We start from the raw sequence: 25,567 nt of genomic DNA, 5'->3' as shown, positions 1-25,567 counted from the left end.
ATCACAGTGGCAGCATAACAGAGCCATCATCAAATGAGTTACAGAGCCCAGGATACCTCAAACCCTGCAGCACCTCTGAAAGAAAATGACATCACAGCTGGATGAGAAGAAGAAAGCTTAAAAGGAGCCAAGGAGAAAGAGGAACAAAACCAAAATGTACATACGATCGAGACTTATGCTGGAATAAGCACTAGTTTTTAATTCAAGAACATTCATTTTCAAGACTGCATTTTGAATTTAATGTCAGGTTGTACTTCCTTCCAGCCCAATTTGCTTTGCCTGTAAGACTGATAGGTGTTCTGCAAGGTCATGATCCCGTATATACTGCTCCTCTCATGAAAAAAACATCTTTCCTTAGTGGTTAATGAAGATTTTCACAGTTTGCCAGCATCATTATCTAGGTCTCATGTGCAGATAGTCAGCAAGAGTCGAAACACCACAAATTCCTGCTACAAACTAGATATAGTGTCGTAGAAATTACTTTGATTTGTAAAGCTATTCTTTTAGGGGGAATGTATAGAATGTATAGAATCTATGCTACAGTGGCACAGCACACCTACATTCCAACATAGATCCACCTACAGTCAACAACTTTATTCTTGCCCTTCTGGCACAGGTAATTACCCAATATTTGGGAGAATGACAGAGAAGGAAATCAGACGTATTTGATATGATCATGTTTATTGCTAAAAATCATGAGGAACTAATAACCAGTGCCAAATTTCTTGCTTATATTTTCTGGATTCAAGCTCTTGCTCAAGATCACACTTATTTATTGCCTCATCACATCTGCATATTCAGGAAGCTTTATGCTTCTCACATACAACCATAGTCTAGTCAGTGCCTAAGTGCTTCTTAATTTTCTTCAGTTGCAAGAGAAACTCTTTATTATTTGTGAGGTAAATTTTGCTCTAGTTTTCTATCTGGTTGCTGTATCAGTTTATGGCTTTTATTCTTTAAGCTGTACAAAGAAACCTCACTGCTTTTTGTATTCCCCCAGAAGGAAAAAGGCCTACCATGGTCTCCCACCTCAATGCAGTGTGCCAAGTCACCCAGGATCACCAACTACTGACATTCTTTTCTTGGGTCCATACAAGCATTTGCTGTTGCTTCTTAAAAGCATAGTTGGCAAATTTGTGAGAGACTGGAAAATGCCTCTTACAGTGTTTTTGGATCAAATGGCAAAATAAATCCTGCTTGTTACCCACCCCAATAGTGATCTCACCAGGTATCTGCCACCTGAAATGGTACCTGCATTAGTGCCTATAAATTCCAGCTCAGAGAGAAGGGACTGAAGTGCTGTGCAAACCTACTGCAGTAGCAGGCAAGTTTATGCACAGCTCACCTCACCTCACCTCATTGGATGTACTTTTGTTCCTATACTCAGAAAGAAAATGTCAAGCACAACGTACACATGGAGCTGTCATGCAAACCAATGCTTTTTGCATCCTTAAGCAGGAATGACTGTGCACTCCTGGGTGAAAGTGACAGCATGAGAGGACACAGACTTCAGCTGTGCCAGGGGAGGTTTATGTTGGACTCCAGGAGGAATTTCTCCACTGAAAGGGTGGTTAGACATTGGAATGGGCTGCCCAGAGAGATGGGGGAGTCACTGTCCCTGGAGGTGTTTAAGGAGAGATTGGATTTGGCAGTTAGTGCCGTGGTCTAGTTGACATGGTGTTCAGTCATAGGTTGGACTCGATGATCTCAGAGGTCTTTTCCAACCTAATTGATCCTGTGATTCTGTGAAGCACCTTCTTCAGCAGAAAGGTCTGAAAGTAACGCACAAGTACAAATTGATCTGCAGGGACCGGAAGGCACGCGTGTCCCTTCTGCGGGCATGCGGGAGCTCGCCGGGCGGCAGCTCCTCGGGACGTGGGTTGTGGAAGGGGCTCGGGCACAGACTCACGTAGCCCTTCCAGGCCGGCGTGGCGGCCCGCCACATCGGGCGCCGAAAGGCAGGATACACCTCCCGGACGTGCCCCGCGGCCGCCGGCCCACGCAGCCCGCCACGCGTCGCGCGGCGGCCGGGCTGCGGTGAGCGGAGGGCGCGGCCCCGGAAGTCAGGGCGGCAGCAGCCAAATCTCGCGCGGGGGCAGAAAACTGGCCGGCGTTCAATCCTTCGCCTTCCCCCGCCCGCCCCTCACCAGCGGCCGGCGGCGGCGCGCGCGAGCTCCGGCGCGTCCCGGCACCCGGCGGGCGGGACCCGGCGGCCGGCGGAAGGGCAGGTGAGGGCGAGGACGGGCGGCGAGACAGCGGCGCCGTTATCGGCCGGAGAGAGGGGCCGTGCGTGGGGGGCCGGTGTGAGCGAGGCGGTCCCATCCGCGGCTGACGGCGCTCCCCGGCTCCGCGCTGCGGGGCGCTCTCCGGCGCGCCCCCCACGCGCACGCGGGTTTTCCCCCTCGTGGGGGTCGCGGCCGGGCGCCCGTGGGGTGGGCAGGCAGGGCGGTCACGGGCGGCGGCGGGGCCGGAGCTCGGCTGCGCCCGCGGGGGAAGAAAGGAGCCCCCACGCCCCAGGGGCTGGCTGGGAGGAACCTCGGGCTGTCACCCCGCGCTGCCGGGCTCCCCGCTGTTGGGCGAGCAGAGCGAGCTCCTCCTCAGGACAGCACGGCAGGTGCCCAGTGTGTTGTCTGCTGGGGTGGACAAAGTGTTGCCACTACAACATTCGTCTGAACTCACTTATTTACCATCGGGAAACATCCACCTTCTTCACACAGTCTTTAAGTAGTGAGGAAACCTGTCTTCAGGCATTTCTAGGTCTTGGTTTAATTGCCAAACAGACTAACTCCTCGATCTTATTTTTTTTTCAAAGCTTTCCCTGTAGAAGAAGTAGCAGAGAAGAGACCTCTGGTAGGTTGATGGCTGGGTGTGGCTGACGTTTGCAATAAAATATGCTTCAGGATGTGATGCTGGATTTGTATGTTGAGATTAGGAAGTAGTCTGTGTGTAAGGTGAAGAAAATAAAGGGAGACTTAAAGGAAGGAGAAGCCAAGGGGGTGAGTGCACCTGTAGAGAAGAACATCATAGTAGAACAGAACTGATTTTTAAAGTCAAGTAAATAATTGAACTAGGAGAACAGACTGACTTCTTTAGATCCTAACTTCTGTTCCTGTCTGGGAAAACCTTCAAGGATTGGAGGATGTCCTGTTTTTCTTCTTTCTTAACCTTGGATTGGCAGAGGCTGGGAGGTGTCCACCAGTGTGGTGTCTGTGTGGCCTGGTAGGAGTGGAGTAAGTTATGTGAGCATTCTTCTATCGGCAGCACCTACTTGAGAGGATAGTCATCTGAGAAAAGTCATGTTGATCAGCCGTAGAGATTTCCTCCACTGTCCCCATGTCCAAAAGCAATATTAAAATTAATCACCTCTGAAGAAAAGCCATACTCTGGGGAAGCTGGAGGCTTCGCAGCTGGGTATCGAGGAAAGTTTGTATATACAGCTTTTGTTTAGGGGTTTGTTTAAAGCCAATGCTGTTGAGCTCAAAGAGCTACAAGGGTGCGGGGTCACCTCTAAGTCAGACAAGAATGGAAGGGAACGGTTTTCTGTTGTAGGAATGAAAGTTCATCCCTTCTCACATCTGAAGTTTGTTTAAGTATGTGGCTTCTAAGCATTAGTTGTGTGTAGTCTTTTATCCCAGCGGAGGAAACATAGTCTGTTTATCCTGCTGAATGGATGGAGACCGGTTCCTTCACACAGTGATTAATATTCATTAAATAATGCTATGCAGATGGTACTAGGCATGGCTAGCTTCAAACTTATGCCTCAAGGCAAAATGTTAGCTAAGTTATTGTGAGTGTAAGATCATCCTGTTTAATGTGTGACGAAATTTGTGTGGGACATCTGAAAGGAAAGAGAACCCGGAAGCCTCAGATAGTTTTGTATGCAGCACACACAGTGTTTTCAGCAACTCGGTGGTTCTGGAACTGTGCTGACAAGGGCACTACTGGGGATATCACTGAAAAAGAAGAACAGTTGTGTTCATTCTAGCTTGCTTTGGAGAGCAGGGGGAAGTGCAGCACATATTAAACATTGGGGTTTGAGGAGAGAGGAATATTACATTGTAATTTTTGGTGTTGCACAAAGAGTAATGTCTTAATGTGGCCTTAATCCATAGTTTTACATACTGTTTATTTTTGAAGTGTAACAACTCCATCAAAACCCAAGTCTCATCAGTACTGAAAGAATTGGCATCATCTGACTGGTTGGCTTTAGAATATTAATCTAGCTTAGCTATCCCAGGTGAGCTCTGGGGAGAGCACTAATGACACTAAAAACTCAGTTAGATAGCTCAGTAACAAAAAGCACATTAGTGTTCAAATAAATATGGTTAATCACACAGATTAGGTATTGTAGTTTGAGGGTTTTTTATGATAAATTCTTTTCATTGACAGCTCTTAACTTCTGGAAAAAGCAGGAAAATGGCATCGGAAGACATCACTAAGCTTGCGGAGTCACTTGCCAAAACCAAAGTGGGTGGTGGACAGTTGAGCTTCAAAGGCCAGAGCCTTAAACTGAACACAGCTGAAGATGGTAAGAGAAAATAATCTCGTGTTTGGGAAGTGTCTCCCTGAAGTTGTAAAATTTTGTGGTAAACCTCCCACTAATCCTGCATGGACAAGTTATAGATGCAAGGGTCGTGCAGCTGCTTCTGATAGAGACATTTCCTTCCCTTCTGGTATCCTGCTTTGACCTGGTACCCTGGCAGTGCTGCAGCTGCCGGGACTGGGGTTTGAATCCCTGGTTTGTAATTCTTGTATTCCTGGTGTTCTCCCTAAGTGCTTTTGACAGTTGCTGTGCTTTAGAAGTCAACGTTCTTTTTAAAAACAGTTAAGCAAGTGGATCACAGATTTTGGAACAAGACCTGCACAGAAGAATGGGCCGATACATTAGTCTTTCTTTCCAAATTCTGACATATTTGTTAACCTCTTATCTTGTTGGGCTTTTTTCAGGAATCTCTCTCTTGTTGGTGTATGCGTATTTCATAATAAGAGTCTTACAGTGGCTGCTAATGTAGTAGATATCTGGAGAAAATGTATATATTCTTAATCAACATTTATGCCATTCCAAGAAAAACAGCATGCTTTTCAGAGATGTTATTTGTTGTAGTGGTTACTTTTTTTTTTTTTAAACTAATTCCAAAGGTGATGCTTTTTTTATAGGTCACTTTAGTAAAGCAAAGGCACTGAACTGTGGGGAGACACTTTGGAACTTGGGAATGATAACAAGTGCCCACTGACAGGGGAGACTCTGCAGCCTGCTCCTTTGCCTTGCGTAGGATTACTCTAGAGTTAAATCATTCCACCCTGACATGTTTGCTAAACAGACATCTGCTGAAGTTTTGCCAGTCACTGGGAACTTTTTCCTGATGAAGTGGCACTAATTCCCATCAGCTTTGAACTTAGTCCTTGCACCTTTGTAGACACGTGCACTCTAGCTACTAAACCATGTGCTGAATGGCAGAGGAATTTTATTTAGGAGTAAGGATAGTTACTTTTGCAAATAGGAGGATGGCTATCAGAATAGAACTAGAAGCAAATTATGAGAAGGCAGGGTATGGCATAGAGGATGTTTTCTCTAGTGACCTGACATTTTAACTCTGTTCCTGTTGTTGTTTCAGGGTTCTTTCATAGTGTTGTTCAGCTGTTTTTGCCAAAGGTAGCGTTGAGCAGGTATTGCTGGATCAGACGGTTACTGTAGTCCCCAAGATGATGGTTAAAAGACCAACTAGATTATTTGCTTTTGCAGCTGAAGAAGTGATCAAGCAAATTGTGGAGTTTGATGGCCTGGAAGCCTTGCGCCTGGAAGGCAACACAGTGGGTGTGGAAGCAGCAAAGGTCATTGCCAAAGCCTTGGAGAAGAAATGCGAGCTCAAGGTGAGATCCTAAAGTCAGGAGTAGTCAAGGGAAACAAGTAATGCAGAAATACTGACAGCCTCTTTAGGCTCTTCCTGCAGAAGCCTGCCTTGAGTTTGTCCTGAAGCTTGCATGGTGGCTCTTCCAGTAGGAAGAACAACCATATGAAAATACAGCATGACTTGGGGATAGTGGGAACACTTCCTGCATTCTTACCTTCCTGTTTAGGCGGCTTCCAATATTAAGGCCAGGAAGCTGTGTGAGGAAGAGCCTCTCTGCGGAGGCAGCATCTGTAAACAAAGAGCCATGGCAACAAAACGTTAAGTTCTTATGGAAAAGCTGGGTCAGATCTGGAGAATGAGTCTTCAGAGAATGACTAGGGAGGAAATAATGAAGGAAATGCAACAGGAGGTTTATTTGTGCCCAAGTTATGTTTCCCTACTGTTGCTCTAGCCTGATATTAAGGGAGTGCTGTGCTGCTAGAGAACTGTCCTTAGAAGGAGAGTGTTGTGAAACATTGATACACATTAATCACCCAAGTGTGGCTTTTCAGGCAAGTTCAGATTGTTGAACTCCATACCTCGGTAAAATCTGCATTCCTGATGTATCCTTCAGTTTCCTGTTGCTTTTTTCTGTGGTAATTTTCTCAGCAGAAAAGAATTCCAGGTTGAATATAAGCAAGAATTCTTGTATTGTGTTATTTGCAGTGTGCATTTCAGTGCCTTTATGTCCTTGCAAGTGAAGTGAATGTAACACTAGTTCTTGCAGCCCTTTAGTGGTCAAATGACAATCAACTGATAACCCCAGGGAAGGGAAACAGCATTAAGCTGTCCACAGTGATGTAATGCAGCTTGTACATGTAAATCTTTATTACAAGTGTGTTGACCTAGATATTTCAGTGGTTTCTATTTGTATATTTCTTATTTTAGAGGTGTCATTGGAGTGACATGTTTACAGGGAGGCTAAGGTCTGAGATCCCCCCTGCTTTGGTAAGTAAAAACTAGATCTGAGACCTCTGACTAATGCAACCTCTTTTCTCACCTGTCATGCTTTTTGTGGGAGTATGTTTTTTTTGGTACAGAACTGATCCTTCTCTGCACTGTTAACACTAAATATCTTGGAACAGGTGAGCGTGTCTCTTTTGCTCCTCCTGTATGAGGTGGAGAAGAGTTGATTAAAGAATAAATGCAAATCCATGCTAGCAAAGGAGCTTGTCACTGGGGGTAACATCTTTGTGATGCAATAGATAGAATGAGATCTAAGCTTTCTAAATAGATCTTATGACTATTTCTTTCAAGACCATTACAGAGCTCCCTGCCTCCTTGAGTCCCGTGAAGAAAAAATATGATAAACTCAACAGGATAAAACCAATATTTCTTTCAGCAGTGTAGAGGGAGAAACCCCCTTTAGAAAGTGTGTATTTGACCTAAAGGGATGGGATAATGTCTGGGTCACTACCTTATGGTTATCTTTAGCTTAATTTGCACAGCTTCTCTGGATTTAGCTGTAAAGTTTTATTTCCCCATGCAGCTTTGCAGAATGTCTTCAAAGTGGAAATTTTTTTGCAGCATCACTGTAATGCCTAGCCACTGCAGTGATGCTGGCACTAGAAGTTAATCCATTCCCTCCCACCCACTGCCATCTGTTTCCTTACAGATCTCTTTGGGGGATGCACTCATCACTGCTGGAGCCCAGCTGGTGGAGCTGGACCTGAGTGACAATGCCTTTGGGCCAGATGGTGTGCGTGGCTTTGAGGCTCTGCTGAAGAGCCCTGCATGCTACACTCTGCAAGAACTTAAGCTCAATAACTGTGGCATGGGCATTGGTGGTGGCAAGGTAAGGGTTGTCTCCTCTTTGGGAATGAGGTCAGAGCCAGGATTTGACTTCAGACTACCCTACACGGAATGGTTGAGGTTGGAAGCTATCTTTGGTGATTGTCAACTCCCCTGCTCAAGGCAACTAGACCAGGTTCTTCAGGCTTGTGTCTAGTCAGGTTTTGAATACAGACTTCACAAGCTGTATGAATAGTCTATCCCAGTGTTTAATAATCTTCACAGTAAAAAAGGGAGTTTGTGTTTAAATGGTATTTTCTGTGCATTAGTTTGTGTGCCTTTGTGTCTGACTGTGCCTTCTTTACACCACCACCTCCCCTCATCCTGTTGTTCTAGCTGTTTTTACACATGGATAGTATCTCCCCCCAGAGCCTTCTCTTCTCCAGCCTTAATAATCCCAGCTGTCAGGTCTCTCCTAGTGAGTAAAATTCTCCAATTTTTTAATCAACCCTGGGACCCTTTGCTGAACTCACCTCACTATGTCCATGTAGGAGCCTGTAATTGGACTTGGTACTTGGATGCAGCTCACAGGGCTGAGTAGAGAAGGATCACTGACCTGGTGTCAGTGCTTTTCCCAAGGCAGCCCAGTAGACTTCCTTTGCTTCAAGTGCCTATTGCCTGCTCATAGTCAACTTCCTACCCAATAGGACCCCCAGGTTCTTCTCTGACAGGCTATCATTGCCCCTCTGACTCCCAGCTTATGAGGTCAACCCAGTACATGAGGTTGTTTCTCTCCATGTGCAGGACTGCACATTTCCTTTTAAACTTAATGAGATTCTTGTTGGCCCGTTTCTCCAGTCTCAAGATCCCACCCCCTTACATGTTTTCATGGATAAATTTCAGAATTAAGTATAGAAATCTTATCCATTTTTCCAAGATAGGAAAACAGTTCTATCCTAAACACTAGATTCCATGTCAAGAGAGCTAATAGCCTTGGATTTGAGTGAACAGTATTGTCAAGCCTAGTACTGAAGGGCTGCCTGTTGGATGAAACAGAAAACCAGGACTGTTATCACTAGGAGCCTATGTGTTTGCATGTTTAGGAACCAAATATTGTTAATGACTTGGTGTTGCAAAATTATTGATTCTTGCTTAAGACAAGTGTACAAGTGTTGTAGGTACAGACAGCTTTATTGTACACCCTGCTCTGGAAGCAGGTACATTTCAGCGATGACCAAAGTATTTCTTGAGGTGGATCTGCAGAACACAGTTGGATTCCTTTAGAATGAGATGCTGAGGTAGTATTAACTGCTTGTTTTATCTTTAGATATTGGCAGCTGCTCTGAAGGAGTGTCACAGGAAATCAAGTGCTCAGGGCAAGCCTCTTGCTTTGAAAATATTTGTGGCTGGCAGAAATCGTCTGGAGAATGATGGTGCCACTGCCCTGGCTGAAGCATTTGGGGTAAGTACCAAACCAGATCTTCTTGACAGCAAATTGGAGCAGGGTGTGATTCAGTGCTAGTGTTAAAGATAATGCACACAGAGATTGCCTCAGCTTGAAGGCAGGAGCTGGTGGTTGGTTCGCTAAATTGCGATGTTGCTGCTGAAACTAGTGTCTTCAATCGTGGAATTAGAATTGATTGTGACCTGAATTTCAAAACACTAGTTATTACCTTTACGCATAACTGGTGGCTGTGTAAAGTAGTTACTTGAGGAAGAAATAGTCATCTTCTGAGTAATTTAATAGTAGTACTATGCCTTTTCCTCCTCCTGTGCTAATGGATGTTATCTGGCACTGGGGTAGGTGTACCAGCTGACCTCTTGTGTGCTACTTTGCCTGGTTGTTCAGTCATCTGGTAAAAGCAATCCAGTGTTTTTGCTGGGATCATCTGGTCAGGACTCAAAGTTCTGCCTAGCTTTCTCTAACTGTCACTGTCCCACTTTCACTTTTGCTGGAGGAAGAGAATTCACTGTGGTTGGGGCTACCTAATTCCGTTTTCTTTCCTCGATTGCTGCTAGAAGTGACTTTGGAATTACAATGCATATTGTCAGGTATATTAATAATGATACTGCAGGTTACAGGTTGACTTTTTTTTTCCTGAAGAACTGTCTGGATGTGATTTTTGACTAAGAAATAGGACTTCTTAAATACTTTAGAGGTGCATAACAAAGTGATTAATGGAGGATTAAGACTAAATGGCACTACCAAAATGGGATCAATTGCCATGTTTTGTGACATGCTGTTTAGTCCATAAAAAATGTTCATACTAACTTTCTTACATGTTTGCTTCTGCAATCAGGGCAACATGTAGATCTTAATTAGAAAAATACCATATCCAGTGATGGTGTCTGGTCTGTTTCAGTGCTGTTGAACTGCAGGTGAAGAACTCGTTTTCAATTATCTAGAGTAGGTACAGTAGGAGGATGATACTTGTGGCTCTTTGAATCAGGGCTTTGTGTTTATCTGACTCTTTCCATGAGCTGTTAATTTTACTTAGATTTGTGACATCATTGCTGGTAAATAATTCTCTGTGGAAGAACTGATGAAGTTTTGAAACTCAAGCAATTTTAAGCAAATCCTAGAGTAGAGCAGTATACTCTTGAGTCGAAGTATGTTTTCTAACAGGTTTATCTGCATCCTTTCCCAGATCATTGGGACTCTAGAAGAGGTCCATATGCCTCAGAATGGAATTAACCATCCTGGCATAACAGCACTGGCACAGGCCTTTGCTATCAACCCACTGCTTAAGGTTATAAACTTGAATGACAACACCTTCACAGAGAAAGGAGCTGTGGCCATGGCAGAGGTGAGCTGTTTTAAGTGGTTGCTTTGAGTAAGTCTAGTTAGCATTGACACCTTTGGGTCAGTGGAACCACATGTCATGCTGTGATGGGAAAGATGACGTTCTAGAAGTGGTAGGACATTCATTTACTTGCATGTGTATTTCAAATATGTGCTGTTCTGCTCTGCAGACTCTGAAGGCGCTTCGGCAGATTGAAGTGATCAACTTTGGAGACTGTCTGGTGCGTTCAAAGGGTGCTGTTGCTATTGCTGATGCTGTTAAAGAAGGGCTTCACAAATTAAAGGTATTGTGTTCTTGCTGCCCAGCTCTTTTTGAGAAATGGAAAATTCAGCATTTTATGTTTTGGTTTTTTTTTTTTTCCTGTCCGTTCTCCTACCACTACTGATTACTTTAAAGTGGGATTCACTTCAGTGCAGGCTCTGTGTTCACAACTGAAAAACAATAAGCTGTGTTGGAGATCAGTGGCATCACCACATTCAGCTAGGACTATTCTGCATGGAGATGTACCAGTGATCTGTTTAGTCTCCACTTGATGTTTTTGAAGTATTGGTTCAATTCAGCAAGTGCTCTTGAAAAAATCCGATAATAGAAGTATCTGCTTCTAGAACTTCTCGGGACATCGTGAGTGGGCACTGACATGAACAGCTTCATGAACAGCTTGTAGTCTGCTCAGCATTTCATAGTTCATACAGCTAATGTTTTTTGTTTGTTAGGGTGTCTATCAAAGGTCCAAGTATTTTTAGTTTTTCAGCAATACCACAGCCTCCTACATCAGTATTTGCACAGGACTTGAATCTGACAACATTCTAGACAGGCTGAAGTCAAGTCAATATAAGTAAACTAGGATCTCTAGAAACACCTGCCATGAGTTATAACTGCACTGAGATGAATGCTGAACACATAATTCCTAGTCTTGCAGTCAAAGACAAAAATTCATCTGAGTTCTAAAATCTATTTGTGTGTATGAACTGGTGCAGAAAGAATAAGTGTTTTGTGGTATGAGATCCCTTGCTTGGACTTCTGGAATTGTTCTACTGGAATTTGTATCTGAATCTCCCAGGAAAATGTAGGTAATGGAGATATTGAGATGAACAGCCAGAAGTTTAAACCCTTTTTTCCAGAGCAGAAAGGGTTAAGGGAGGGTTGCGTGAAGCAATAGCAGCTGATTCATTCTGTTCAAGGACTGCTTCCCTTATGCTGTTATTATTAAATCCCTTCTTGAGTAAGGATTGAGCACAACGTGGAATGGTGGGGGATGGTGTCTAGCTGTTGAATAACTTTACTCTTACTAGTCTGTCCACATGGTTTCTCTGTTGGCTGTGTTTGTCAGGAGTAGTACCACTTATGGCTTGTCTTTGGAGGGCCTTAACTTGCAACCAAACTGTCAAAGCAAATGTGCAGTCTGTTTGGTACAGTAGCTATCTTTCTTTCAGTTAGACTTACTGGAGAGTGAGTTCTGGAGTGCTTTTGTGACCCTTGATAAGTGAAGATCTCCAATCAGCTGATTGCTAAGGACTGAAATATCTGCTACCTTTTAGGTGAACAGTGATCTCTAGGCATTTTAAAGTGGCTACCTTCAGTAGTCCTGCTCTTAACACCAGCATGTTTCAAAATTCTCCTTTCAGGTATGAGGTAGGAGTATGTGTCAGGTTTTATTTTCAATTAAAAACACGTCTTTTCCTGAGAGCCTTTTCAAAGGAGTCTTTTCAGGACACTTGTGAGCACATGAGGTTTATGGGGATGATGGATGTTAATAGGAATTCTGCAAACATACATTATTCTGCTTCTTAGGAACTGAATTTGTCTTTCTGTGAAATCAAACGAGATGCTGCTCTGACTGTTGCTGAAGCTATTGAAGATAAGGCAGAGTTGGAGAAGTTGGATCTCAATGGTATGTAAGCTTGCTAGATCAAAATATCTCTCATTTGATTCCAATGAGAAACCAGTTGGAAGAATGTTGACAGAATCACATATTCTAGTCTTGCAGTCAGCATTTAAAAAACAGTGCTTGAAGTAGCTGAACTTGCATGACCCTGGGACAGGAAACAGTTTGATCCTGAAAGTTTTCTTAAACCATGAACTCAGTTAATTGTTAGGTATTTTTGGTACACTTCATAAGGTGGAAAGTTTAAACTGATATCTATACCTGTTTTCAGTAAAATTCTTTAATTATTCAGTGCTATCTCAGATACTTCATAGTTGCAAACAAAAACCTCTGTGAGAACATTGACTACTGTTGACTTTTGCTATTCATACCTTGGGTCCTGCACTTCACTGGTGCTGTGGTGTTTGTCCCTGTTTCAGAATTGCTGAGAACAAGAGCCGCTTGTAGAACTAACAGGAAGTCTCTTAAACACACTCTGAAAAATTAGAGGTTTTTGTCTCTAACCATTGTGTAATGCTGCTGAAATTTGTTTAACAGCTGTTTGATTCTGTCTGATAGCTGCAGTCTGTGTTGTCTCTAAGGTGGTGTGCAGAAATGACCTATAACTGTTTGATTTCAGACACAAGAGATACACAATATACGGCTAAATCCTGTAGAACAAACCTGTGTGCATCTGTTAAGTCTACTCCCTTTCCTCTATCAATCTAGGTAACTGTCTGGGAGAAGAGGTATGTGAGCAACTCCATGAGATCCTTGAAGGCTTCAATATGGCAGCTGTGCTGGGATCTTTGAGGTATGCAGAGTAACAGAGTTTAAATCAGAAGTCTTCTGACAATTTTCATTAACACTTCCATTCACCTATCTCATTTTAAAATATGAACTCTATCATTGCTGATGGATGTTGGTCTGAGTATGGAGCACGGCCAAGGGATTCTATAAGCAGGATATGCCTTGTGTCTTGTTTTCATTCATGGACTTACCATAGTGTTAGCTGTTGATTGTGTTCCTCAGTCTTTTCTTGCTGTTGTCAATTGGGTGACTGAAGCCTTAGTGTCCTCTTGGTCTGTTTTAGGTGAGATATGCTTCTTGCAGTAAAGCTTGAGGAGAGGCTGCTCTTTTGTTCTTGAAAAAATATTAAGTACCAGTATACAGGAACTGCAAGTGTTGTAATTAACGTGTAACACTCAAACCTTAGTGATGATGAAGGGGAGGAGGAGGATGAAGAGGAGGAGGAGGAAGATGAAGAGGAGGAAGAGGAGGAGGAACAGCAACAGCTGAAGGAGAGAGGAGAGGAAGAACAGGAGTCACTGACGCCTAAGAAGATAATTGATTCGCAGGTAAGCTTACTTCCAGATGGATTCCTGTTTCATCAGCTGGAAGAGAGTAAAGGAGGAAATGAGACCTGGAGTGAGTCTGAACTTGAAGTGCTGACAGGTATTCACATTCCTGCAGGGGCTGGTACTGTTGTAACAGGGAGAACATTCAGGAAATAAAGAAAATATATTACTTGAAAAATGTAAAAAAGTGTGAAAGTGTTGAAAGTATGTGCATGTGTACACATGCGTGGAGGGAAAGGCTGAGTAGTGGTTGTAAAAACACACAGGTAGAAAAGTCTTCCCATGTTCAGAAAGTAGTGGAAACCTCATAACATGGAATGCCATGCACTTGTGCCAGCATAATCTGGCTATTCCAACTCTGGGCTCACATGAGCCTCAAACAATTTTCAAACAGAACAGATGTAGCTGAGTCCTGACCTGTCCCATGTGCTTTTGCTGAACCAATGTATTTACTTCAAGAATGAACTTGAGATGGATTCTGTCTGTTTCAGGCTTCAACTCCAGTGCCATCTCCTCCTGTGGATGTTGCCACGTTCCTTGCTTTCCCATCACCAGAGAAGCTGCTGCGACTAGGACCAAAGTGCTCTGTGCTGATAGCTCAGCAGGTAGGTCAGATGGTCATCTGTGCTTGATTTTTTTTCTCTCAGGATTATTTAATCCTCAGAGGTGATAACTTTCTTTTGAGACCTAGCTTTGCCTCCTCTCCAGTGATCCCCCTGTAACCTTATGGAAGCAGATGATGCAGTTAATGCTTATACTGGCATCAGAGCTTCTACATAGAGTAATCTTGTTTGTGTTGCTTTTGCTTGGTGATATGGCCAAGGCAAAGCTGATGTCAGTCAGCTGAAGGCTGTAATTCTTGCCACAGCCCTAGCAGAGACCCATGTTCTGTAGCTGGTGACCAGTGAACCGATTTCTTTATTTTTTTTTTTTCTCTTTCAGACAGATACATCTGATGTAGAGAAAGTAGTTGCAACTCTCCTAAGGATATCATCAGTCTTCAAAGATGAAGCCCCAGTGAAAACAGCAGTGCATGAAACAACAGGTGACTGTGCCTTTCCTCACTTTGTGGTGTGACCTGCTCCAGTGCCAAGGATACCACTGTCCTGTGGGCTGAGCCATTGGGCCCTTTTTTCCCTGGCAGATAACAAAGTACTGAGCTGTGCCACGCTGTTGTGTGCAGTGAAAGCAGAGATTGATCCTGAGCTTAATATATCCTGTGCTGCAAAAACTTGGCAATGATTGTCTGTTGTAGCTGCAGTTGTAGTGGGCCTTTGCTGTCCATCCTGCATCTCCTTGATGCCAGGCTGTCAATAGCCAGTAGTTAGTTCTGTGTTCCAAGGTCAGTTACTTTTTCAAGGCTCTTTATTTAAAAAACATTTTGCAGGAAGGAGCCTCCCCAGTGTAGTATTACAAGAGAGTAAAGAGAGACCTCCTAGTTGATGTCTCTTTTTGTCAGTCAAACATCTTTAATTTCTTCAGGAAGCAGAGATTTCCACCATGGGCCAAGACACAGAAACTGATGTTCAGATGAGGGACTGTTCCTCACAGTATATTGTGGAGCTGTAATTTGGGTTAGGTTTGATTAGTGTGTGGACTAAATAGTTATCCCTTCGTGTTCTTGCTTGGAAACAGGAATTTCCAAACGATTCTAGGCATTTAGTTTGAGGTTTTTCTTGCTTTACTTAAGGACTTGGGGTTTTTTATCTGTCATTGTTTCAGAGATTATAACTAGTCCCTGCAGAGACAACTGAAATCTTAACAAGTGTTATGTCCCAAAATGCCTTTAACAGCTGACATTCCCTTAGTTTCTGTATGATCAATCTTTATATTAAGAAACACAGAAAAAGGACATTTATGGATTTTAAGATTAATGTGCTTATTTCTTTTTAGATGCCTTGATGAAAAAAGCCTTCGGTTCTGCCACATTTAATTCAGATGCATTCATCACAAACCTCTTAATCCACATGGGACTACTTAAGGTGAGGAAGCAGGAAAGAGTTAAGTTATGGTCTGTTTAGGCTGTTGAAGACCAGACCGACTGGGTTTTGGGTAATTATGTTGCCATGGAAGCAGCTGGGTGCCTGTGCATGCCTGATGCCCAGGGACAATGGAAGTCTGCAGGTCCAGCAGAAACTGCAAATTGCAAGGTTGCATTAGGATGAAGGACATGTCACCTCTCTGTACATCTTCTGCTTCCTGTGCTCTGCATTCTCAGTCATCCTCTAAAGGTGGGGGGGGTCAGGTAAGGCAACAGTGCTGCTGCTGGACTATGATCTCTATAAAAAACCATGTCCAGGAGTCTAATCTACAATATTATTAGTTAATCGACATTATTATTAGTCCTTTAGGGCACTTCTTGATAGCACAGCTCAAAAATGATAATAAAGCCCTTGAGGATCGGCCAGCTGACTGTGATGTGCTTAATTCAACAATCCTTGATATGTGGAGAGGGAGTGTACTCCTTTTTCTGTCCTACATAGCTGGAAGCACACGAGCCACAGATACTCTTAGCACCATGCACTCCAAGGTCATACATACACCTAGGAACACAGGTCTAGATCCTGTCTGCAGAATGAAGGGTTTTGTCGAAATGGCAGCAGAGAAATAAAAACAGTGTAAGAGTTGGGGCATGTAGGTTAGTGTCACATTAGGAGCAAGAATAACTTATGCATCATGTAAGCATGGGGATGACCATTGGCTTTATCTTGTAAACAGTTGAGACCAGTTTTGGGAACACTGCATCACCTTCTGGAGGAAACCTGTCAAAGAGCTGGAGATGGTATAAAAATGAGCAACAGAATAATACAAGAAAAAACTGTTAAGGCAACTGAATTCTTTATGGATTGAAATCTGGTGAAATTCCATAGTAGAACACTTTGACATAGGGCCTCTGAGAAGATTTGGCTGTTTCACTTGCAAGTTCACCACTTCCCTTTGCCCATTACTACTGCTGCCAGTTGATAAGTACCAGAATATTCTTGATACTTTATTTCAAGTGCTGGGAGTCTATGGAATTGGCTACCTTTTGTGCTGTGGGACATTACACTTTATCTAGTGACCAGCTTTCTCTGCTACAGTGTGTGGGAACACTTTTATTCAACAGAGAATTTCAGTGCCTCTGTGAATTACAGTGGTTTAGGTTAAACTGTGATTGTCTGATTTCTGACTTCATCTTCTTGTCCATTTCTCAGAGTGAAGAGAAAATCAAAGCTGTTCCAAGCCTCTATGGTATTCTTATGACCTTGAACCATATGGTCCAACAGGATTATTTCCCTAAATCTCTGGCCCCGGTTCTCTCTGCTTTTGTCACAAAGTGAGTATTGTACTTGCCATGGAGTTTTCTCCGTGGGAGCTAGTGAAACTGTTTGAGTCAATAGCTTCATACAAGCTGTTCTGATAAAGTGCACTAAATATCTGTTCTGAAATTGAGGATTGATAGTTTAATGGGCATCTCCTTTTTATCTTGTTTACTCCGGTATGTGAGGTTCAGAGTGAAGAAAAATAAAAATAAAAAAATAAAAATCTGATCATAAAGAAGGAATAGTGGGAAGTTGGCTTTGCAACAAAGTGGCTCTGAAGCAGATACTGCTAGTCCCTGTCATAGAAGAGGTGTTTTGAGCTTAAGGAAACCTGCTGGGTTTCTGGCCACTGCTTGGGTGAACTGTGAGTACACTGGGTCTAACTGTGCCTTCCAAATCATCTTTCTGAGTATGAGGGTCAGCAGAGCTCTACCAGAATTGTCATGCTGTGTGACATTGAACACCAGCAGATGAAAACACTGCAAAACACAAAGACTGAATTTGTTTCTAGATGAAACTTCCTACTGTGACAGCAACAAAGTTAGTGATTTTTCTGGGAACTAAATTGGGAGCATAAGTATTGAAGAAGCTGCTTCCACTGCCTGCCTGTATTTAATGTTATTTCCGCTATAGGTATAGAATCAACCCCTGCCCCCACCAGCTTTAGCTTTAATGTATTAAATGGCTATGGAGGCCATATCTCTTCTGGATTAAATCAGTATGAATTTCAGCATTGATGAGACTTGAGGAAAAAAAACCCCACCAAATAGACCTTTCCTCAGGAGAGGAAGGATTACATACTACTATTCAGCAGTCAAGAGGAGAAGCAGTCCAAAAATGCCACTTTAGGCAAAACCAGCAGAGGTCTGAAATCCCTTTGGAGCTTGGTGGCTGTTTGGCTCAGCATGGACCATGTGCCATGTAGGGTGACAGCAGCTTTTTAACAGGTTCCAGAATGAGGCTTAAACTTTCCTGAATTTTGTGGTGTATGAGTTATATGCAGATGCTTAGGATCTCTTGCTGATGAAAAGTGGAGGCATCAGATACTTGTGGTCAGTATGAAACATGGGCAGTAGGAATGCAGTAAAGTACTGGTAGTCTGTCTTGGTTCTACTGGGCTTGGAAGCTGGCCATTTGTGATGGGGGAAAAGAATTTCTCCAAGCATTGGTACGACTGAAGCTGTCAAAGCTGGTGTGTAGCAGTGGTTTGTGTCCATAACCACCAGCCATGCTAAGGTCAGTTAGAGGAAAATAAAATACCTTGTTTACACATGTGCAGATGCTAACCTGGAGGCCCTTCTTGTGGAACATTTCTCTTTGTCTTGATCAGGTTAAGAATTAGGTGTTTACAGGCCAATGACCATATGCTTTACCAACTGAACAAATATACTTCCAGCCCAATCATTATAGATTTAAGCAAGAAGTATCAGAACTTGCCATGTGAACTTTCCAGACAGATCATTGGATTTGTGCCGTTTCCTACGCTGCTGCCTGTGCCTGTGATGTTGCTTGTTGATCAAGGCCCAGCCCTCAAAACAGAATTTAAATTGCTGAAAGCTGAGAATACAGAAAAAGGGACTTTGGTTCAGGGCATTTGACTGTTCTAATTGCTCATGTCAGGTACCAGTGCCTAGAGTAGCCTCTTAACTTGATGTGTCCTTCTAAACAAATTTTGCTCATAAAAGACACTTGTCACCCCTCTCCCAGTATGTGTGAATGTAGGCCTCTCCCAATAAGTGTTTTTTCAGCTGTAGATGATGCTGTATGTGACAAAATAAGAGTACAATTCTGGTCTTCATTCATTCATCAACAAAAATCCCATTGACTCCAGAGCCAGCATTTCACTGCAAGTACAAAAGAGGAGAGTCTCTTTCTGAAAGTGTGAGATTGCTCAAAGGTTCTGTAGAAGCTGAGTGAGAGCCAAGAGCCTCTCACAGTAGAAGGCAGATCTCTCTTCCTGTCTGTGGTGCTAATGCCAAGCCTGCAGTGTCCCTGGTGCTATGAAATTCTTGGAGCTGAAGCTTTGGTTTGCAAACCCCTGTCTTTCAAGGTGTGTTATAGGGAAACTTATGTCCTGTGCAGCATAATGAAGTCTGTACTATATACAAGCAACATACCTTTGTTTTATATAAATGTATGCATTCATTAAAATGCTTTCCCTAAGAGAACATGGAGAACAGCTCTTAAATCCTTAAAAAGGTAAATGTAAACAGTTCAAGAATCACACAGTCCAGTTAAAACAGCCTGTTGTGGTTTAACCCCAGCTGACAACTATGCCCTACACAGCCACTTCCTTCCCCCCAATGAGATGGGGAAGAGAAGCAGAAGAATAAAAGTGAGAAAACTAATGCACTGACATAAAGACAGGTACATAGGTAAAGCAAAAGCTGCATGTGTGAGCAAAGCAAAACAAGGAATTCATTCACCATCTGCTGTCTCCAGGAAAGCAGGACTCCACATGTATCTTCCTCCTTCAGCTTTGTGCTGAGCATGCTGCCATGTGGTATGGAATATCCCTTTGGACAGTTGGGTCAGCTGTCCCAGCTGTGTACCCTCCCGGCTTCTTGTGCACCCCTGGCCTACTCATGGGGGGGGGGGTAATGTGAGAAACAGAAAAGGCCAACAGTGTGGGAGCACTGCTCAGCAGTAACTAAAACACCCCTGTGTTAGCAACACTGTTTCCAGCACAAATTCAAAACACAGCCCCATATCAGCTACTGTGAAGAAAATTAACTCCATCCCACCACAACCAACACACAGCTTCTCAATTAACCTCCACACCTGATCTCTTCTTGGAATTCAGTTAAAGTCATGTCCTATTCTTAAACCTCTAACTGGTTAAAATAGTAGTATTCAGAACTCATCTGGGCTCTGTTTCTGCAACAAATCTACTTCCACTCTGTCAAACCCATGATTCCTTCACTTGGAGAAAAAAAGCATTTTTGTGCTGTTTTCTAGTTTTTCCCCTTTTGGGTTGCAGTTAGCTCTTTTGGGCTTCTAGAGCTGTAAAGTTCTTGTAGTTGCCTAGGCTAGAGCTCTGCTGCCTTTGCTGCAAGGGGCTTTGGGAGTAGTCATTTGCCTCCTTTCTTTTGTGACAATTTGATGATGTAGGCAATGTTCTCTATTGAATAATTGTAAAATTATGGATACAGGCTGTAAGCAGCATCCATCTTACTCTACTGCTGTCAGGCCTCACTTTGGTTTTTTTGGACACAAGAGGGTGCTGTGAATCCACATGTGCTTTTCCATAATTTTTTAGATGGAAACACTGGAAGTATATAGATGTATGCCTGCCCAACTGTGACTTGCTGGAGGTGTTGGGGTTTTTGTTTGGTTGTTTTTTGTTTGTTTGTGTTTGTTTTTTTTTAAATGCTGCTCTTTGAATTGTATCACATCAATGGCCTCTTTCAACAGTCTGTAGCACAGAGTGGCAGGCAGTTTAGCACAGCAAATAAGGAGGCTTATAGTGTTAGAGGAGGCTTGATGTTAGGAGTGGAGGCTGGGGGAGCTTTGCTGTGATCAACATCAGCAGTTCAGGTTCTCTATTTTGAAAAGTGGGCATCTGCCTGGATGAAACCAGCCTGCTCATGGCAAACAGGGCTGGGTCTTCCAAAGCTGAGGGCTGAAATAGCTCACCCAGCCACTTTGAAGATAAATCTTAAGCTGTAATTCTGGGACTGTGTGTTCAGTGTGGGGCATCGAATGGCTCTTGAGGGAATAAAAAGGGTTAAGTCTTCTCCAGGATGTGCTTCTGTTAAACTGCAGCAGACATGGAGTGCTGTACCAAACAACCTCTGCAGCTATTGTTCTTGTGCTGTAAACCCAGAGGTGAACTCCTTGCTCCTTCCTAGATATTTCATTCTTTATTTCAACTCACCCTACTTTGCCAAATTGAGTAGGCTTCACTGCTATTCATTGTTAAAGGTTATTTTGCTGTGGTGGGGTGGGAGAGAGGTAAAATTAATGATTTCCCCTCTTAGAACAGTGGAAAACATTGGATTAACATTCTTTGGAGGAAGTTCCCTAATAGATGGATAGAGACTGTTAAATGTTTCAGTGATGCTTAGCCAGCAATTAGCCTGTAGAAACAGAAATATATGTTACTGGGAGGCAATGGGAATGTTAGGGACATTTACCCCCATGTTAACCCTGCTGTGACTATTTCCATTGTTTCATTTCAAGGAGCAGATTGTTCTGTGTGATTTAGACTTTGTTACTGCAGCCTCTGAGATAGGCCCTTTCAGGTGATGTTCTGCAGGTTCTGTGGGCTGCTTGTAAGGCACCCTGTAGGGTGGCTCAGCAAAGCCAGGCAGGTGTTACTTCACCTCAGGGGAGAGGGGACAGGAGGTTATGTTGCCTCTTTTAAAGACTCAAAAAGCCCTGAGACCAAAATCACCATCAGGTTATAGGTAGCAGATGACATGGTAAGGAAAGATTTGAGTGTGAGCAGGGTTGTCTTCTGTGTTTTGGGGCCCTAAACAGTGAATCTTCATGGAAAATCCTATTGCCAAAAGAGAGGGAATGGGGTGTCCACCCCCACCCACTTTGTTCTACCCAAAATGAGACACTAGGCTGCAGAGATGTCATATATATAGGTTTATGTCTATGGAAATAAATGTTCCAATTTTTGCTATTGCCTTCCTGACTCGGATTCAGCAACAGGAGAGAGAATGGGAACAAGCTCTGAATGGGAAGCAGTGATTTGGACAGCAATGACAGAATGGTTTCAGAAGAGAAAACTGAGGGCAAAAGTTGTAGGTTTTTGGGCATGCAAGCCCAGTGCGTTGGAAATAGTGTTTATTTGCTCATTCAGAGTCAGATACGAAGCAGTTCTTAAATTCAGTATTTGAAATATCTCTTCTCCTCTTTCCACAGACCAAACCGTGCTCTTGACTCCTGCTCATTTGCTCGCCACATGCTCTTACAAACCCTCCACCAGCTGTAAGAGACGAGACGTGCCCTTCTCTCCTCATAGGACTGTCATCAGCAGAGAACTCGGAGCCACGTGGTGGGAGAGGATCCAGAGCCCATACAGACACGCTGTCCTGTTTTCTTCTTTCCCTGTAGGAAGTCTGTCCTTCCTCCTGCTTTCATAAACTTGGACAAATCCTGCTGAATTGTATTCCTACTCCTCTTGAAGTGACTCCCTGGTGCGTAGGGCAGGTGCTTCTGCTAAAATAAGTCTGTGCTACTGTGAGCTCAGCATGAATTGAAGAGTTCTCCATTTTGGTTGCATTGGCAAGAGTGTGCCAAGACTAACACGGGGCCTGGAAGTGCTCCACTCCTGATCAACCCAGCTGTGCATTTTCTTTTATTTCATTGGACTTTGACTCCTGCCTGATACCATTCAGCACTGTGCCAGAGGGAGGCTGTGCTGCTACTGCCACTGCCCCTGCTTCCCCAGATCTGGGGAGTGCTGCTCACAGGTCAGAGGGTGAGGTGTGTTCCCCTTCGGTTCTTCTTTCAAGTCCATTTGTCAAAGGCAGTGTGTGGTTGATTTGTATTTTAATATACCCTTCCCCTTCTGCAGTGGCTTGGAATATTTGTGTAGTGTGGCTGACCTTGGTGGCCATTGCTTAAGGGAGCAAGCATATTTTATTGTAAATTTTTTTGAAATTGCCTGTGTTGTTCCTTCTTCCTGCCCTTTCTCTTCTCTCCTTAATTAAAATAGGCTTGGTTTGGAAATTAATACAATCCATGAAATCCCTGTGGAATATGTGTTCCCTTTCTCCTCCCTTTGCAAAACACTGGGACTGTGCACTGTTCACAAGTTTGAAAGCTGAGGATGTGTGGAACATGGAGAGAAAAGCCTGTGCTGGTCATTCTTGGGCAGGGCTGTGCTTTCTTCTTGCACTGATCAAGTAGCAGCAGATGCCCCTAAATCTGTCTGGAGGACTGTCCGTGTGCCCGTACAGGTGTGTGGCATACTGCTCCTGAGCACACAAGCTCACAGTCTGGTCCTGCTCCCTCTTCTTTCAAGCCTGTGAGAATCAACACATCTCTTAAAGTAGCAAAGAGTTATTCCTTCCCTCTCTGTTTTTTGTTAGAGACTGTTCATCCTCCCTTACCATCAACATGCAGTATAAATAGTTCCAGGAAGAAGTCAAGGAAACTGAGTTAGCTGTTCCTTTGTTGTGAGATGCAACATATACTACAGCTGGCAGAGTGCAGTCCACTGGTGAAACTGGGTGGCTGGGGGAGGTTTGGCAGGGCTGTGATCCAGCACACTCAGGAAAGCAGTGTCTCTCATCGTTCTGGCTGGCAAAGTGCTGGCCTTTGGGTAAGAGCAGTGTCCCCTCATTAAAAAGAAGTTGCCCTAAGGCTAAGAGCAAAATACATTTTCTTCCACTTTCTTTGACTGAAGCTGGAACTCCTCTGTGTCTAAACTGGTAAAAATCAACTGAAGGTAAGGCATCTGCACCTACAGGAATTTCAGTCACTGCAAGCTGAGCTCTGCCTCCTTCACCTCATCCCATCCTTGTTAAGTTTTGCTGTGAGCTCGAGGGCAAAACTGAGACATAAAAGAATCTGTAGTTTCTGTAAGTCTTGAACCATTGTAGCTATTTTTGAAGCTCCCTGGCGTATTGCTGCTCCTTTTGTTCCTCTGCTGTGGAGGAGGGTCATGGAGAAGAGGAAGGTAATGCAGAGACCAAACCAAGGGGTCACCTTCTACATGAGGCCACCTGCAGTGGGTCCCATGGAGCATGTTTTGTGAGCAAGGAGCCTGGAAAGGCTGCTTGCACAAGGACCTGTGGGCCAGGTCGTGGGGAGAACCTGTGAGACCAGCTTTGAGTAGCCAAGCCATAGCAGCAGGACAAGCGTGGGAGGTTGATTAATTACAGGTGGTTTTTTTTTCATAAACAAACTATTTAGAAACAGGATTTTCCTGAGCCTGGTATTTAGTGTCAAGATCAGATGTCTGTAGGAAAAAGAGGTGTGCAAGGGTAGAATTGATAGTCTCTGCAGAAGACAGATTCACTCCTAGGTAGGACATGGACTCAAAAGTCCTTTATGCCTCTGGATTAAGGGGGGGGGGGGGGAAAGAGGCTGGGAATTGCTGACTCTGGTTTCTAGTAGAAGTTGCTCTGATAGGATGACTGTGGTCAGAGAATCCCAACAGTGCTCTGGAGGAATTTGAGGTTATTTCAGTGCTGCTTTGGCCTGTCTTGTGCAACCATTTCCCCCCAAACACACTGATGTTGTCAGATATATTTTTAGTTTGAACCTTTTCAGCCCAGCAAGGCAGCAATGGTTGGTGCAGAGCTCTCTTTGCATGGAACAGTTCTGGCTGCATCCAAGAACAGTGAAACCCTGTAGTGGTAGCAGTGGAATCTGGCTCCTTGCAGGCAGAGGTGAAACATTTAACAGGAAATAAAAGTATCTGGCCTAGCAGAGGTGAGTTGGACCCCAACAAGTGGAAGTTCAGGTGTGCTGCCTTCATGTCCTGTGCCCCATCAGGGAGAACAAAGACTGGCTGCCTCTCTGCAGCTTTGTAGCTGCTAAAGTGGGCAAGATATTTGCTGGGTAAATGAACAAAATAAAAGCCTGGAGCGAAGCTGGGGAAAGGGCAGAGGTGGCACTCAGTGCCTGGTATCACATCTCATCCTCCCCATGGTTCTCCAGCAGAGCCCAGGCCACTGCCAGGGAGGTGTAGCTGTCTGGGTTGTTGGCCAGGCAGGGTGGGGGCTCCTGGCCAGGGGAGGTGATGGAGGGTCCAGGCAGGGGGGAGCAGAGTGGGCTGGACAATGGCCAGAGCTGGGGTGGAGGTGGCTGCAGCAGTTGGTTCCACATTGGCTGGTGGAAGGGGTTGCTGCTGAGATGCCGAGTGCCAACTGCTCTGTCACCAGTGGGGCAGAGAGGTTGGAGTTCAGGTGGAAGTGGTTGAGGTTCCTCAGACCCTTGAAACTGCCTGGCTGGGGCTGTTCTAGCCTGTTGTCCCTTTGGTTTCTTCCCAGACCTGCCAGCCATCACTGCCCTCCACCTGTGTCCAGTGTGAGGAAGGGATGGTGCTTCAAGGATATTGGGGTGGTAGCATGAGGAATGGCAGTGGGCAGTGTGGCCAGGCTGCAGCTGGGACACTGGATACAGCATTGCTAGACTGTGGGAGCAGCTCAAGGAGGCATGAGGGCCCAGCTGTGCTGGCAGCACCCAGCAGGTGCAGGGTGAAGACCATCAAACGGCACCAGCACTGGCCAGACTATGGCTGTGACATTGAACAGGCACCACTGCCTTCACCTTAGGCCAGCCATGAGCCCAAAATGGGTCATGGTGATTCAACACAGGCAGTAAGCTCCTCAGGGTGACTTCTGCCAGCCTGAGGTAGATTCATCTCCTCTAGACCTGCATCCCCAATGGTCCTCCCTGCACAGCAGAGTGGAGCTGAGCATGAGAGGTGGTGCCTCCAAGCTGCTCACCACGTCAAGTCACCCTGTGTCCCAGGAGCACTAAACACATCTGGGACCCTGCAGGGACAGAGGATGCAGCCCACTGCAGTGACCAGGGAGGCTTTGGAGAGGCTTGCAGACCCTGGCCAGCATGTCCATCACCCATAGGTGGCACCAGGATTGGACATTCTGATTCTGGCAACTGAGATTGCTGAACAGGGGAAGGGCTTGAA

At 44.3% G+C, this 25,567-nt stretch overlaps 1 protein-coding gene across 1 annotated transcript; it reads left to right on the top strand.

Annotated features, from left to right (window-relative positions):
- Positions 1–2,488: 2,488 nt before the first annotated feature.
- Positions 2,489–22,664, top strand: RANGAP1 (Ran GTPase activating protein 1). The gene is made up of 17 exons (XM_008931521.4): positions 2,489–2,727; positions 2,813–2,850; positions 4,390–4,528; positions 5,744–5,871; positions 6,780–6,839; positions 7,507–7,686; positions 8,950–9,084; positions 10,271–10,429; positions 10,596–10,709; positions 12,218–12,317; positions 13,020–13,104; positions 13,507–13,648; positions 14,140–14,253; positions 14,591–14,693; positions 15,542–15,630; positions 16,843–16,964; positions 21,826–22,664. The coding sequence occupies exons 3-17, from the start codon at positions 4,417–4,419 to the stop codon at positions 21,893–21,895; spliced, it is 1,713 nt and encodes a 570-aa protein (XP_008929769.3). The 5' UTR covers positions 2,489–2,727; positions 2,813–2,850; positions 4,390–4,416; the 3' UTR covers positions 21,896–22,664.
- Positions 22,665–25,567: the final 2,903 nt, after the last annotated feature.

Source organism: Manacus vitellinus, unplaced genomic scaffold (assembly GCF_001715985.3).
Source record: "Manacus vitellinus isolate BGI_N305 unplaced genomic scaffold, ASM171598v3 scaffold_5_pilon, whole genome shotgun sequence".
NCBI lineage: Eukaryota > Metazoa > Chordata > Aves > Passeriformes > Pipridae > Manacus > Manacus vitellinus.
The sequence above is the reverse complement of the archived record's forward strand: the minus strand, read 5'-3'. Positions and strand labels throughout refer to the sequence as shown.

Excerpts from the sequence above, each read along its gene's own strand:
- RANGAP1 (XM_008931521.4), top strand. The coding sequence starts at position 4,417 with ATGGCATCGGAAGACATCACTAAGCTTGCGGAGTCACTTGCCAAAACC. Across the intron at positions 6,840-7,506 it reads CTGAGATCCCCCCTGCTTTG|ATCTCTTTGGGGGATGCACT; the intron begins GTAAGTAAAAAC and ends GTTTCCTTACAG. Across the intron at positions 10,430-10,595 it reads GAGCTGTGGCCATGGCAGAG|ACTCTGAAGGCGCTTCGGCA; the intron begins GTGAGCTGTTTT and ends TCTGCTCTGCAG.